This window comes from Varanus komodoensis, unplaced genomic scaffold, assembly GCF_004798865.1.
Source record: "Varanus komodoensis strain SLA01 unplaced genomic scaffold, ASM479886v1 scaffold10, whole genome shotgun sequence".
Classification (NCBI taxonomy): Eukaryota; Metazoa; Chordata; class Lepidosauria; order Squamata; family Varanidae; genus Varanus; species Varanus komodoensis.
In genome coordinates, this window is record NW_025335269.1 from 18,573,852 (window position 1) to 18,590,549 (window position 16,698).

The following is a 16,698-nucleotide window of genomic DNA, read 5'->3' on the forward strand; positions in this document are numbered from 1 at the left end:
AGCATGGAAGCAATGCCACCCTACCATCCTACATTTGTCAAGGCAGATATACAGTAATTTACTTGTAAGAAATTTAGATCTTACATAGTTATTGCTGAATAAGAAGTTTTGCAGTCTGCAAGGTTTGCGTATGTTATCATCAACACTCTACAGATGTAAAGTTTACCTTTCTACTCATTCCACAAAGGGCGACCAGAAGTGAGAAGATTATAGATCAGTACTTCCATGTTCCATCAGCATAAAGTTCTAGATACAGAGGAACCTAGCCCACCTTTCAAGTGTAAGGAAACGTTAGCACTTATGTGGTTTAGAACAGGGTTACTGCAAGTGCATCCTGTAAGGTTCAAATCTAAGTTGAGTGATAATATCTGAGTGGGATGGGCAATCAAGCCTAATTCTATCAGAAGTATGTTTCCCATTTACAAAATGGGAAAATGGCTGACCTACTAGACATTAGGAGATTAACACGGAAAGATATCCCACCCCCTGCTATCTAAAGAAAAGATAAGCCTAAAAACAGTCAAAACATTATAATGGAAATAACATGTTACCTGCAAAATGTTAGACTGTGGTAGTAAATGCACTTACCAGTAAATTTCTGACTCAGAGGAACAACCACTGGAGTAGCTTTCACAAGACTGGCTTTTCCAATAGGCTCTAAATCTTTAAGATCAGGAATCCTATCATGATAGATGAAGTCATTGTCCTTCTTAGCAGCTGTAAGTGCACGGCTGATTTTGTCAGACAATTCTTTTACATTTATATATTCATCACGAGATGCCACTGTTTTTACTAGATCGGCAGCATGCTAAATGAAAAATAAAGTTGAATTTAACACCCACTTTCTATAACATCTGCTTTAAGTGAAAGCATCTGCTAAAGGTAACATCTCTGGCTGAAGAATACACAATATGTTTGCTAGGCAAGTACAAAATAATTTGCAAAAGTTTTAAGAATCTTAAAAAATACTGATATGCAAATCTACTTAATCTAATTCTGATAGTCATTTTAAAAGGCATGTCTACATGATAGATAATTATGAAATGAAAGATACATTACTGCCTCATGCAAAATCAAATTTCCCACTCAAAACATTCAACAAAATATTTTTCTTGGAACCCTCAAGCATGCATACTGTTCCCAAACTATACAGTTCATTAGGCGGAAAGACAGTTATTTTTAAAAGAAAATTATCTACTGCAGAAATAGCAGCAGACACCACCTTTTGCTACAAGCCAAAAAGGTACAGAAAGTATGAGAATAGGAACTACATGTGAAGTATGTAGTCTATGTGTCTGCCTATGCACTCGTACATGTATACTCAGATATGTTTGTATGTGTACACACACACTCATTCACATTAGCCTTTCTTTCTTGTCAGTTTGGAAGCCACTAAATTAAGCAATGATATTTTATTTGCAATTATTTCTTGACTTTACGGAAGAAAACTCCCTCCTTAAAACAAGGGGCTTATTTTATTTTATTTTTTTTAATTTCTGTAAGCAGTGGTGAAAAGGTATCACTGTGTTACCACTGCCTTGCCTGCTACACCATTAGACCATAAGTAAAGCCATGTTGGATCAGACAGAAGGTCCATGCAGTCCAGTATTTTGTTCACACGTTGGCAAAGCAGCTGTCCACAAGATCTCTCAAGCAGGCTGGGTACAAGACCTCCACCTCAGAGATGTATGTATGCAGGTATGCGGTCTCTGTTAAAGGAGGCAGCACATGGCCAGCAAGGCTAGTAGCCAATTATAGCCTCCTCCCCCCTGAATTTGTCCAATCAGCACTTCCTGAGGCAGTGAATTCCATGGTTTAATTTTATGTCAGCTTCATGGGATGACCCAGGATTCTAGTACTGTGGGAAAAGGAGAAAAATGTCTCCTTCTCCACTTTTTCCATACCATGCATAATTTTAAACACCTCTGCCATGCCTCCCTTATTCATCTAAGCTAGTTCCCAGTTGTTCTAGCTGCCCCTCACAAAGGAGTTGCTCCAGCCCCTTGATAATTTTAGTTGTCCTTTGCACTTTTTCCAAATCAGTATTTCCTTCAAGGCAACCAAAATTGTACACAATATTCTAGGTGCAGTCACAGCAAAGATTTGTATAATGGGTGTATGATCTTAACAGTTCTATTTAGTATTTCATTCCTAATTTTGCCCAAAATGGAGTTTGCCTTTTTCACACCAGTTGTACACTGAGTCAATACTTTCATCAAGCTGTCAGTGACGACCCCAACATCCCTTCCTGATCAGTCAAGTTAGCACAGATCCCATCAGCCTATACTTGAAATTGAAACATTCTTAGGATGTTTGCTTAAATACCACACAGTAGTGATGAAATGTGATTGGAACAAACCAGAGTAAAAACTGTTTCATGTCTGCTCTTAGTATATAGAACCCACTGCGCATTTCAATTTGGAGTCATGCTGATTGCAGCTTTTCCCGTATCTGTTACTAGCATTTTGTATAACCTGAAGCCTGATTGAAATGGATCTAGATAATCCATTCACTGAAGAGTACCTGGAGCTGTTCAACCACCACCCACTCAAGCATCTTGCCCAGGAAGAGAGAATGCTGGCTACTGGCTTACACTTATTAGACCTCTGGGCTTTTTTCTTTTAGAACTACCAGGAAACCACAATAAATTCTCCAACTAGCAGGCAGAAAAAGGGAGAGGGAAATAATATTTCCAGTTTCTGGACTAGCTGGAGACTCAGAAAAGTGTTGAAAAGGTAGAGGCACTGAGAACACCTTTCAACACTTGAAGTATAGAGGATTACATTGTTATTGTTAACCCCTTTGGATGCACATTTCTTTCACCACTGTTATCCCTTTGGCAATTTGGCAACTATGCATACATTAACCGATATGCAGTCTCACCCAGTCAATTTCCTTGTCCGTTACCTACTCCTCTTCCCTGTCCCCTTTGACAGCTGAAACAAGAAAATTAACCTACAAGATGGCATGTATTTGACACTTGAGGAAGATTGACAAAATATTATGAACACAGCTATACAATTTTCAGGAACAGAAAACAGAATGGGGGAGAATGAAAATGGATAATGGGCAGAGTTGGAGAGGGAGAGACAAGATAGATTCTGCTGCAAAAAGCACTAGGATACATTTCAGAATCAGAGAACTGAGAGGGTAGGAGGGAACGAACAACCCAAAGTAAGCCTGATTGCCTGCCAAGCACACCATGCACTGTTTAAAAAAATAAGCCAAGCCATTGTGGCTTATGGGCAGTGTGGGTTAGCATGATGAACACACCCACTGCCTCAGAAGTCATAAAATGAAGGCTGTCTAGAAGGTTAAAAGGGCATTTTTCAGATAACAATCCTAATTCAGAAATATTAATATTCTGTCTACAGACATCACTCTGTCATGATGAACCATGAACTAATTAACATTAGGTATAATTAGGCTATTGTTGGGCTTTTATTGTGAAATTGGGCTTTTATTGTGAAATGTGTGTCTAATGTCAGTTGATGCAAAACATGAACAAATCAAAGAAAAAAACTGAAAAAAATAACTGTCTTTCTTAATTTACTGAAACTGTCCCATGCTCAAGATAAAGGTAACATTCATTGAACTCTCTCTCTCTCCCCTGCCCCACTTTTTTTAAAGAAAGGAATTTAAGTTACCCACCTGTAATCTTGCAATTTCTTCACCAAATTTCTTTTGTTGCTTTGCCAGTATGGACTGATGATACTCTGCATTGGCCTGCATTATGCAGTGTTTTGCAGCCAGAAGAGGAAACACTTCCTGGAAATAAAAATACTGACCAGGGGAAAAGTCCAACCACATAAACCATCACAGACAACATGGGATGCAGGAAGAAAGAGGAAGAAGAACAGGATATTAGTCACCCAATTAATAGTTTAGATAAGACATGAGGAGTGAAGGAGACCCATGTGACTTTTTTGAATTAAGTTCGGTGCAAGTATGAGTACTGTGCTGTTTATTTAAATTTGAAACATTTTTAATTAGTTTATGAGTTTGATTGCATTTAGGCAACTTTATTTTTATACATGGAACTACTGAAATGGCTCAGGCACACAAAGATACTGTGCGATCTTCTTGGTACATAAATTGGTACAAAGAATTATGGAATCCATGTTGAGTATCTATGTGAACTCCCAGTTAGCATGGTGAGAGTGTACATCCTGGATATACTGTATGTGGTGACATGGAATAGGATGCATATATAAACTAGCCCTTTAAATAAGATGGGTGCAATTGTTGAAGCAGCTTATAATTACTTCACCTGCAATAATACTCACTTGCTAACTTTCTGAAAATGCTTGTAGTTCAAGAACTGAAACCTTAAGCATAATCATTATTCTTTCCAAGCAAGTCTTAAGCCTGATCTATATATGCAGCAACATGTGATTATAAAATAAGACTACCACATCAGGTGGAAGATAACAGTTTTCAGAACACTTCCCTATGTGTATTTTTTCTTTAAAAAGTTACATATAAAAAAATCTGATGAAAAAAATCAGAACAACAGGAATGGGCTGCTACATGCCTTTTCTTCTATCAAACTGTTTAACAAGATGGAAAGCTGTATAAAAATCAAATTGTACCTGCAATCCAAAGTGATACAGTATAATTACCATGTCACTTTACCATACAGGCAATTGCAGGATAAAAAGAAACAATGACTAAGAGTCATCATTACTGAATTGTGTATCAAAAACCAAAACTTGCTTAATCCTATATAATCTAGGCCCCAGAACACTATCAAGAAGCTATATATTGCAAGTAGAAACTAACTGGTTATTAAAATCTCTATAATGCTTTCCACAGAACTTACTCCCAAGGGTGATTCAGGTGTGTCTTGAAAAGTTGGCAGCAATCCTTAACCAAAGCAATGTATGGTCTAAAGTTATATCTTATCCCTTAAAAAAACAATGTAAATCAAAGTTAAAAAAACAATGTTTACACAGAATATTCTACACAGGGAAACCATGTCCCTTAAATAGGTTTTAGAGCTGATGTTTCTATCAAATAATAATTCAGTAGGCAAACGCTACTAATTTAGTGTTTTTTCTAGTTCTGTTCTCATTCCCTATATTTCAGAAAGTCAGGAAATGAAGCAACAGAGCACTCATACTGCTATCAAGTCTATCCCAAGGTGAGTTTCCTAGGTTATGGAAGAGAACATTAAAGAGTAAAGAGAAATTTCATTAGCAAGCATGTTAGTTTGAAATCATTTTTAGCAAGCAAATCAACAAAGAGACAGAGATAAATGCCCTATGTTAAATAAAATTGAATTCTATCTGAAAGATATATTTTCATTGTTAAAGCAAACAAGCTTGGTATGAATCCATAAGTACTGGTTTCATATCCTGTCATACAAAATTTAATTACATGTCTCCATTCTGCCCACCCTCCAAATGTCAAGCAAGGATTATCATGTACTTGATAATACCACTGGCAAGCTCAAAGATTTAACCATTTCAATTCATAGCATGCTTTTAGTCTTCTTATGCAGTCTTTACTATAGAATTACCAACCTTGGGTAAGGTATCCTTGTACTGACACTGCTTGAATGCATCTCCATAGTAATCAGCAGCTTGATTTGCAAGTTTGGCTATGATGGCATCTTTCATTTTATCTAAAATAAAATAAAGTTGGTGTCACTTTTCAAAGCTATTCAGTAACTGAGATAGTTTCATATATTCAACTAAAAAAAGAAAAAATCATATTAAGACAGACCACACATTCTATAGTGTTTCAGTTCTGAATGTTTTCTATATGCTAAAGCAGCCACAGTGTTATGTTTTCAAAAGTTATTAGAACACAATGTCTAAAGCAGCATATTCAAAGCTTTTTGAAGTCAAGAATAAAAGATGTCTTTTATTCAGAAACACAGAAATAAAAACTCTTAAAATCTCCTTCAAGCAGTACTGTTTCAAACCCAAGTCTGATTACATTCTGCATTTGCAAAGCAAGCTTGGAAGAAAAGTCTTGAGGATTTGCAGGTTCTAGTTACATCATTGTTTTGAATCCCATGCTTTAAATTCATGTGCTAATTTTGTTATGTGAATGAAATACTGCAGCACTAGAGCCTCAAATATGCATGGGAGATGGCCAAATGGGAGCTACACCTCTGAAAGGCCTACGCTGACCATTGCTTTTCCCTCTTTCTATGTATATATGAACAAATGCTATAAGAGTCAATGCTTTTGAAACTTACTAATCCTCATGAATTTGCTAATTGTTCAGAAAAGCATAATATTATTGAACAGCGATCGATCTGTTTTGCTGTTTTTATCCACTGGATTTCAGAGAGAGCTGAAGATTTCCACGGTGAAAAGTTTATTTTTGAGGGGCTTGCCATAAATATGTAAGTAAAAATAAAAAATGAAAAGCATGCATTTCAAGTGGCTAAAGTAATTTTTATATTAAGCATAAAATAAGTAGGAAATTGGGGGGGGGGGGGAGAAACAACTGAAGTCAGTGATTCTCAAAATGTTTTTAACTGCAGCTGCAGGCAAGACCACAAACTATACATGGTTGTAGCCACATTGGACATAAGTGGGCCATGAAAGTCAGTGAAACAATTGGTGCCTTTGTAGCTGCATTAGAAGCCTCTGGTGGCTACATCTGGAAACCACAGTGCTCTAAGATATTTTAAGAAACTACCTATAAATGATTCTCTCCCTTCAAATATGAAGGCTAAGGATAAAACCACAGAATAAGTATTTACCTTGTATTAGGGCAGTTTCAGACTACATTTTTAAAATCACTGTAGTACTTCTCTAAGTCATCTTAGCTACTAAAAATATATTGGCAATTGTAAAGGGGATCCATCTGTGTTTCTGATGAAAGCTTGGAGTTTGGTATCCAGTTTTGACAAAGCATTTTTCCTCTGCAGAAGCAACTACATTAAATATACAGGTATTAGATTTAAAGATTTCACTCTGGTGCCACAAAATTATAACTTGCAAAATATTCCCCCAGTCTTCTTCAGCTGAATTTGATGTTTTGAGCAGAAATAATTAGTATTCCATAGCACTAGCAAAAGAAATTTTTAGAATCTAAAATTTCCAAGTAGTAAATTCCATGACATACCTCTGGTAGCTTTTAGAAAAAAGACTTCTTGAGCTTGGGCCAGCATAATTAGACTCAGAGTGCTTACTGTATCTGGGGCAATGTCCACTGTAGGTTCACGGTTTAGCGAAGACAGGACAGTATCTTTTACATGCTGGAAGGCACCGCTAGCAAACTTGAGAAAATAATATATTATAGATGCATATCTGATATCACCACGAAAAATAGCATGAACATATTGGTACTATTTTAATATAACTGAAAAATCTGAACACTGAAAAATAAGTTACTAACATAAACGTCTAAAGCTGCCAGTCTGCACATGTTAAGCTGCATACTTCCCATTCAAATCACATGTGTCTTGTGGGTAGCACCCTTAGAGAAAGAATTCCTTAATATGCAACATGGTTTTAAACAAAAGTGCATCATGCCAGATGTTTAGCACAAGCAATGGTATAAAAATCTTATGTACAGACATGCCGTTTGGTTTGCAGTTTGGTAATGACCTGTGTTAGAAGCTAAACAAGCTACTTATCTTAACAATATAATAAGGCCTGGTTGTATCTTGTTTTACTACTAAGCTGATCTGCATAAAGGAACTCTTACCTCACATAAAAATATAGTTTAAAGGTGCAAGACTATACATATTTCCGTGTTTGGACAGGAAAAAGTTCCATAATTCCCTAGAGGAATGCTGGCTGCAGAATGCTCAGAGTTGTAGGATGTTTTGCTCTATGACCATGCATAGGAGTGCACAGTTAAAGGCTAGCACAACTTCTTGTGGCATGTTAACCTCAAACTTATGTATTTATATACACATGCAGAGAGGATGCATCTACTTAAAATGTAAATAGAACAGACGTGAAAAGTACCTTAACAGTTGGTATTAACAAGACATTGCTAGTGATAAGAATAAGATTGCACCTTAAGAAAACTGGCAAACTATTTCTTTGTACAGCATATTTAAACTACAGTTTGGGGAGCTACATACAGAATCCAAGAATGCTGTAAAAGACCACAACAAAATAATGCTCCTTAACATGGAACCTTTTTGTTCCTGAGTTTATAAGGGATGCCATCCTTGAAGCTTGTTTGCTCAAAATATTAAAAATCATATAGATGTCTGTATCAGTGGGCAAGAAAGCTATGCAGCATTTCAGGAGACCATTTAATAGAAAAGACATCAATAAATGAGCCTGGCTTTCTGGAAAGTTATAAACTGGAGAATCTGCAATGCGCTATTTGCAACAGACTTATAATTAGCTTCAAGATGTTTCAAGATGTTTCTGTTGTCCTAGAACCTGGGTAGGCAACTACCAGGGGACACGGAGCCATATTGCCCCTGTCCACTGACATTTACTAGCATGGCAACAGCAGCAAGAAAAAATAGCTTCCCTTTTAAAGCCAAAAGCAGTATACTGGGGAAGGGCCATTTTGATTTAAAATATTATTTTTGCTACCATTTTACCAAATTTAAATGGCAAACCAGTGCTTCTGGCTTTTAAAGAGGCAATTTTTCCTTACTGCATATAACCTCTATGTTGCTCACCCTGCCTAGACAGTGATATAATTTAGCATGTTTATTCTACTTGCTTTTAAGTAAGCAAAGCTAAAATAAGTGTCCCATGTTATTTTTGCCCCAATACACCACAAATATTTAACCTGAAATATTTGAGGGGGAGAGTAAACAACACTTACTGTGATTTAAACATAATTAAGTAGGAATCTTATTGGAGTATTTGTAAAAATGTAAAAACAACAGCATGGACTTCCCTTGTATTGTTTATAAGGGAAGGAAGGGGAAATTCCGCACTAAAAATTTTAGGAGCCCAAAGAACTGTGCATGATGTGTTGACAACCACTCATTTATTTCAATATAGTTTAATCCTCTTCCACTGAGGCTGAGACTCCTTCAGTTCCATGGCTACTACTGATCAGTTCTATTTCTTACTGAGATATGTGTTTCAATGACATGTATGTAGTTTCTCAAATACTTGCTAGAAACAATCACCTGAAAAAAATCAATTGCAACTCTGAGACTGCCAAGTTGCCTAATAGCATTTTTGCTACTGGCAACCATTCTTTGTTGCTAATGAACTTATGAAACAGAACTGTTTCCATGGAAAAATTAAGCATTGGAAGGTTTTCCACTTCAGATAACTGATGCAAAAATATTTTCTTCCACTATCCCTAAATGACTTCAATGTTAGAACATATGCACTAGTCTCCACTGCTTGGTCCTTTCAAAAACATGTCAAGACATTCCCCTTCACTTTCTCTAAATGATTTCAAGTTTGATCCCACTACATATTTCCTCAATTTTCAAATACAGTGTGGGAGTACTGTGGCATAACTCCTGCTACATGAATACGAACATTCAATTCTCCCTATACTTTCTATGAGACGTACAAAGAACTTTCTGGTAAACACATACCACAGTATCTTGGTTCACTATCTGAGCAACAAAAACAAGCTTGAAATGAACATAAATCTATGGTTAAACCTTAACTCAAATCCAGGTTTCCCAGATTCCAATCTAAAAATATCCACGGTACATCCACTACTACCTGGGGTGATACAGTTTATTCTCCAACACACCTAGAACCTTACAAGTATACAAACTTAAGATACAATATTTCAATCTAATAACTAGCAATTTCAATAACCTATTAAACAGAGAAAAAAGTAATACCTGATAATGTTTTGCTGCAGCTTTCAATCCTTCATCATTGTCAAGATTCTGTTCTGATGCTATCTGGCTAGCCAATGCACCACAATTAAACAACACACATGTCTTTTCATAGCCCAGACTTGCCAAAGCTGAAACAAAATACACACAAAAGAGCATCCTTAACAACAAATGAGACAGTCATGAAGTTTGTAAAAATTAAGGAAACTGTAAGCAGAAATTAACAAGTATGTTCCAATGAGACTGTATACACATGAACTTTGTAAAATTAGCATTAAACATCTCCCTTAGAAAAGCAAAACCAATTATCTTAGGTTTCTGGTCTGTTTTCAAACACACATCAGCACTGATGACCATCCTTAAAGCTCCTAAATATTTTGGATAGGGATATTTAAAGAACTGCTGAAGCTTGCCATTCCAGTGCATGCCCCTTTAAATGAAACTGTATTCTTGATTAAGAGATCTAATATTCATTGCTCCCAATGTCTTGTCCAAATTCCACGTCCACAAATGGAAAGTCTTGAAGGCATCAAGCCAGCCAGAGAAGTGTCTGTTTTAATTAACAGCTTAGTGCCTTTCATCTGCTAGCACCATTTTGTCAGGTGGCACAGAGCAAACAGGTTCTGTCAAACAGATGAGCAATGCATAATCAGGAATACAGTACTTTCACAACAGACTGGTAGAGCTTCTTTGCCTGCGTTGCCTGGACACCCTGGCTAAACATAATATAGGCTATGTTCCCCTTAGCCCTTTCTACTCTCCCCTGACCATCTACAATGCTGTACAATGAATCAATCTGGACAACCCATGTGCATGTGTGTAAAAAGATTTAGTGAGATGTAGCAAACTACTGAACATTAGTTTATTTCCTTAAATTACCATGTTATCCCTTACTTTATTCTCAATAAAATGCTATTTTAATTTTACTCTTAATAACATTGTGTTTTATTTTTGAATAAGCTGGTGGCAGGCCAAAGAACTCTCCCTACCCCTTCCACCAAGCTAAGCCATTTGGAGTTACATTTTGGCCTAAAGGACATAAAACAAAAGCAATCTACCTTTACCCACAGTAATGGATAGGCAACTGGCTTGGCGCTCTAGCCTTCTTCTAATGAAGAAACATGGAAGGATGCACAACTGGCTTACCACACAAATTAGTTGTAGGCACAGCTTTGTTACAACAGCCTTTCCCCACATAGCCTTCCTTGTCCTCTTAGATAATTAGCAGAGACCCTGCTCCATTAGACATGTCTGAACTGCTAATAAAAGATTCTACTTGCATAAAAAATAGCCAATTTGTCATGACAGGTATCTTCTTTCAAAGTTTATGAAAGTACATATATGGGTGTGGGCCCCCGGGTGCCCATAAACTCCCTTTCAGGTTCTGCTTGTTTATGGGAATACAACTAACTACTTAATGTCACTTTATATCACTTGGGGCCAGCAAGGTAACTGAAGAAATAAAAAGGGAGTAATAAGGCTGCTAGGATGCAAACTGGTGTTATACATTCTGGAACAATTCAGTGTTATGTTGGCTTTAGCCACATTCAAACTGTCAAAGAGTGTGCATTAGAGAGCAGATACTGGAGACTGTGCATTAACATTGATCTATAGAACAGGAAGGCATCACCATTCAGATACCCTAACTGTCCTCTACACAGATCAGCTTAGATAGCAACAAGAGGTCAAAAGCCTTTTTGTGATCAGGTTTGGGACAACTTTTCTGTCACCACGTTTTTGAAAGTAGTAATCGGTGACATTAGGAACACTATTAAGATAACTGAGATGGGAAATAAAACAGCAAATGGGTAAGGATATATCCTTTAACACTTCTGGGTGCAGAATTATCATCAATGATTGGTTTGAGGTTAGAAAATCTGATTTGAACAGGTTAGAACATCTGATTACCACAGACAACCTTACTAAAGGTTCAACAATTTTTATTAACTATATTCTATAACTACTACCAAACTCTGAAGCCTAAGTTGTCAATATAAAGATAAAACTTTGTTCAGATGTAATTTTCATTATAGGATGCTCAAAAGTATTATAAATTGGGATGTTGCTTATATTTCAGTTAGTTTTCTGCATCTCAGCACTACAAAGTCTACTCTATCTTTTTTTTTTCCTGTAACAGCCACTTACCAAGTTTGACGGATCCTCCAAAGAGTGAGCCTTTGTCAAAAGCATCTTTCCAGGTAAAAGTTACACAGATCTAGACGTATAAGAAGAGTATGTTAATTTCAAATTTTAGAGATAGTTGTTTGACAATATGTTTTCATATATTGCCATACAGTAATTTGGCTGCATGCAACAACAGGTCATGGGCTAAACAACTTATTATCTGGGATGAACATGGGAGAACACTGCTACCCTCCATGCATGATATTTCTGATTTTTCAAAAACCAAACAAACCCCCAGTTTGTCTTTTTGTAGGTTGTTGAGCACAATGCATGAAACTGTTAACTCTCCAACAAACCATGGCTCTATTGCACCTGGTATACATGCCACACCCAACAACCAGTGAGTAGTTGATCATAAGATGCTGCCTTTTGCATGACTACAACTTCCACTTTTAATCAGCATGTCCACTTTCTCTTGCTCATGTGTAACAGCCCATGCATTGTTTAACCAGCAGACTGTCATTACATGCAAACTGGCTCACAGATTAAAGTGTGACTCTTATGGAGAAAATAATTATATATTAATACAGAAAATTGTATTAGGACAAGAGCAATACTTTTTTAAACAGAATGCTATGAACACAGCAAAAACTACATTTACAACAAACTGTTTAGCAGCACAAACACATCAGAACTTTTTCACATCTGAGCCTTTACTCCAGACCAAAAATTACAGGCATATTAAGCAAAATTAAGCACACTGGATACACACTGATTTCTGTGGAACAGATGCAAAAATATACTTAAATATCTTGTGAAACTAATGATCATCAAATATTTGGCTGAGTTATACCCACTCTTTCTTAGTCTACATTTCAACAACTATACAAAAATGTTGTTATTGCTCTTCAAGGAATCAAGGTATACGACTTATAGAATTAGCCCCATGATTATAAAAGTATGACTCAGTAATCCATTCAGAAATTGCTTCCTCCTGCCATCTTTCAGCTACTTTCTTTTATAGCATATTAAAGCAATATTTAAGAAATATAATGTATTACCTGATTTTCAGAAAAAGGGAATTTTGGTTCTATGGAACACAGCTGATCGTAGTATCTGAATTTAATAAAAACAAGCTTAAATTAGTAAGTACATACAGATAGACATAAAGTTAGCAGTGCTCTGTCCCCACATGTTCCTGAACTTGAAAACAGAGCTCCAACCTTTCCTATGGTTGCCTAGACAAGTGTCTGGCAACAACAAGATTGCTTCCCAAATCAGTTACAGTAAAATACTTTTGAAATTTCCAATGCATTTTTCCATTTCATTTCCTACATTTCTATATTACACAATAGCCCAAATTTTTGAGACAATTTACACAAATCAAAATGTATTTTATAAAATATATTTCAAAACTGCTTAGGCATACAAATTTCAAACTGGAAAATACAGTTCAAATCACTCCACCTTAATTTTAATGGCATTTCCTTCCTAAACTCAGATTTCATTTAAAAACATCTTATGGAAATAAAGACACAACAGAAGTGATAGCCTTTTTAGCTCATTCAAGAAAAATGTTTAATCTAGTTGTCAAAAGAGCAATTGCTTGGAAAGTTTAAGAGAACTGGAATGCCATTTCATTTGCAAAATGAAGCAGAATTAATTTGCATTGTTTAAAACATAATCAGTTTAAAAAGCTAAGAGGAGGAAGATGTGAAAAACCATGTCTCTGTAGCCCTCTGAATCTGTGTTTTCAAGCAGGGCAAATAAATCACTCTAAGTAAAGAAAGTGTGCACAGCTATGACACATCTATTTATAAGACCCACCTTTCTATAAAAAAAACCTATGAAGGTCAACTTAGAAGTACAACTTGAACAAACTTATTCTAACAGTGAAATGATGCATTAAAATGCAATAAAAATAAAAGTTGCAGATTTAAATACAAGAAAGTACCCAATTCAGACAGACCCACTTACAATCAAATGCCTTCTTGAATAAAGCTGCTGTTGTCTGCTAGCAAAAAGACACCAGAAAGGGTGCAGACCTAGCATTCCTTGAGGGGGAGTTCCACAACTTGGCAGCACCCTCTTCTGCCACCATCAAATGTACCTCTGATAGCCACAGTCTCAATATAAAGGCCACTCCAGAAGTTTAATGTACTGGACAGGGCTCATGGGAGAATGCAGTCTGAAAGGCAACATGGCTCCAAGTCATATGGGACTTTATGGAGCATAACTAGCACTTTGAATTCCTCCTGAAAACAGACCTGTAGCCAGTGAAGCTGCTTTAACAGCATGCTTCCTGTAACTGGCCCTGGGTAACTGCTGGCTGAAGCTTCTGGCCAGTTTTGAAGACAGCTACTTATCTAGCATGATTGTGTAACCCAAAATCTTTTGATATGAAGCTCTAAATCGATTGAGATAAATGAATCTAAATCCACCGAGTTGAATCAAATGATATACGTATATGGATTATACGGCCTTTCCAGTTCCAGAGTCTATGCAATAACTAAAACAGCCTTTACTTCAATACCTCTAATTTCCAACTTTTACCCCATCCTCTTCTTACTTATCCCTTTTTAAAGCCCTCCTTCAGTCCTTCCACAACCTTACCTAGTTTCTCCAGGACCCATCCCAACAGGTATTTGAACTGGCTTCTGTAAGAACATGCTTTGCCCAGGATTTAAGAAAAAGTAACAAGAATAATAGATTCAAACCCTAAATGCAATTACTAGAAACTATGCTCTATTAGAGAGAGTTGGGACATTTCCAAGTAAGGATGCAAGTTTTAACTCAGTGGTAATGCACTTGCTTTGCAGGCAAAAGGTCCTAGATAAAATCAATAAGGTGGTTTCTAACATTCCAACGTAAACATGCATTGGGTTGCCCTATTCAGATATCTGCCAGATTCTCCATAATATTGATGACTGAGGGTGTCCTTCTCCCTCAGAACTTTTGGACTCATTTATTTATTATAGTTATAAACCACCCTATAGCCCATAGGGCTCCCCAAGAGGTGTACAATTAAAACAGGGTGACTCATGACTTCCAAAAGCAGCAAAACAATCTTCTACCCTTTCACCTCTCTGAGGACAACATCAGACTCTGGGCCAATTCATGAACACTATTTTACCCTCAGGAGCAACAGTCTGCATGTCAGATGTATATGCAACCCAAACCGGGAGAGGGGGATTGCCTGGCTTCCTGCATTGTGCAAACCTGGGCAGAGAAGATTACTGAGGATTAAACAAACTTCCATAGTCCTACAAAAGACCTTGGATCAAGCAAAAGATTTTCAGCCATCAAATAATGTGCACCAGCTGAGTTTACCCAGCAGGACAAGCCACACCAGATAATGGCACCCAGCAAGTGTTGCATCTTCTCAAGGGCAAATTAAACCTCAGCAAGTTGTCACATTGCACAAACCTGCTCAACAGAACATAGAAACAGAATGAGTCAGAAGGACCCTCCCGGGCCATCTAGTCTGACCCCCGATTCTAGCCGGCGCTCCGCTCATGACCCACTCATTCAGTGTATTAGAACAGAGGAGAGTCTGTGACAGATCCAAAGACACCCAGTTGGGCGGCTGCTTTGGATCAACCATGCCACATAGCTGTCACTTCTAATAAGCATGATTTCCACAGAATCATAAAATAGTAGACTTAGAAAGGGCCAAGAAAGCTATCAGGTCCAACCCCCTGCCCAGTTCAGGACTCCGTTACCCTACCCCTCTTAGATGGCTGTGCCACTGCCTCTTAAATGCCTCTAGTGTGGGAGAGCCCACAATCTCTCTAGGCAAGTGGCCCATTGTTATACTGCTCTAAGTTAGAAAGTCCTTCCTAATATTCACAGCTGGAATCTGGCTTCCTGTAATTTGAGTCTGTTATTTTGTGTCCTGAACTCTGGGATTATCAAAAAGAGATTGTGGCCTTCTTCTTTGCGGTAACCTTCTGAATACTTCATATCTTCCTTCAGTCTTCTGTTCTCAAGACTATACATGCCCCATTTTGAGTGTATGACGAGCATCAATGAGAAGGGAAAAGACCCCCTTAAAACAGGTGTGAGCACAGGCTATAATAGTAGGATTTGCAATAGAACAATAATGGTGTCTGATTCCAATTATTTATCAACAAAATCAGTATGAATTCCCTACACACAGAGAGAATGCTGAGAGCTTGAGATAAACAAGATGAGGATAGCCTCGCTGTAGGGCCTGCTCCATGAAGGCTCCTCCTCCTTCAGCAAGCAAACCATTCCTGCAAGCTGTACAACGGGAGACCAGGGAGAAACGGGCCACTCCAGCAGCCTCGTAAAACAGTTCAGTTTTTCTCCTCTTCTCTCCCCATTCCGTTTTTCGTGAGTCACGCGCTGATCCATTGCAAGCTTGAGGGCAACGAGTGTTTCCTTTTCCTTATAGTACGTAAGGTGCCCCTGGAGCCCTTTTTGGCGGAAACGTGGGATAGAAGTACGATTAAACCAAGTGGATTTTTGGGTAGAACGAGATGATCACAACGAATTGCGGGGCTCGGAATCCTCTAACGACACGCGCCTTTTGTACCGCTGGTGAACTTCTATTTTAAAACATCGAAACATCCGCCAGACGGCCCATCCCCGCCCTTGGGCACAACGGAGCACAGACGCCCCTCTCGAGAACCTAACCGCCCCCCACCCCGCTCCGCGCCCAGGGAGAGCTTCCAGCCACCTCCGCCAGGTGGGGGCCCGCCCAGAGCCGAGGCTCCGCAGCTCGCTCCGTGCCCCACCCTCTCCTAGGGGTGCGACCCGCGCGCAGCCTCCCCTCTTAGCGTAGCCCCGACACACCT

The 16,698-nt window shown here is 38.0% G+C and overlaps 1 protein-coding gene across 2 annotated transcripts in view; it reads right to left on the bottom strand.

Annotated features, from left to right (window-relative positions):
* LOC123036153 (programmed cell death 6 interacting protein) overlaps positions 1–16,698 on the bottom strand; it is a 31,662-nt gene that overhangs the window by 14,622 nt on the left and 342 nt on the right. Inside the window, exons 2-8 of one of the 2 annotated variants that reach the window (XM_044455181.1) lie at positions 12,940–12,994; positions 11,900–11,969; positions 9,758–9,885; positions 7,087–7,240; positions 5,526–5,626; positions 3,652–3,768; positions 589–808 (exon numbers count right to left, since the gene is read on the bottom strand). In XM_044455181.1, the coding sequence (XP_044311116.1) occupies positions 589–808; positions 3,652–3,768; positions 5,526–5,626; positions 7,087–7,240; positions 9,758–9,885; positions 11,900–11,969; positions 12,940–12,994 (845 nt within the window). Of the gene's footprint in view, positions 1–588; positions 809–3,651; positions 3,784–5,525; positions 5,627–7,086; positions 7,241–9,757; positions 9,886–11,899; positions 11,970–12,939; positions 12,995–16,698 lie in introns of both variants that reach the window. The other variant, XM_044455173.1, reaches the window with a different exon arrangement.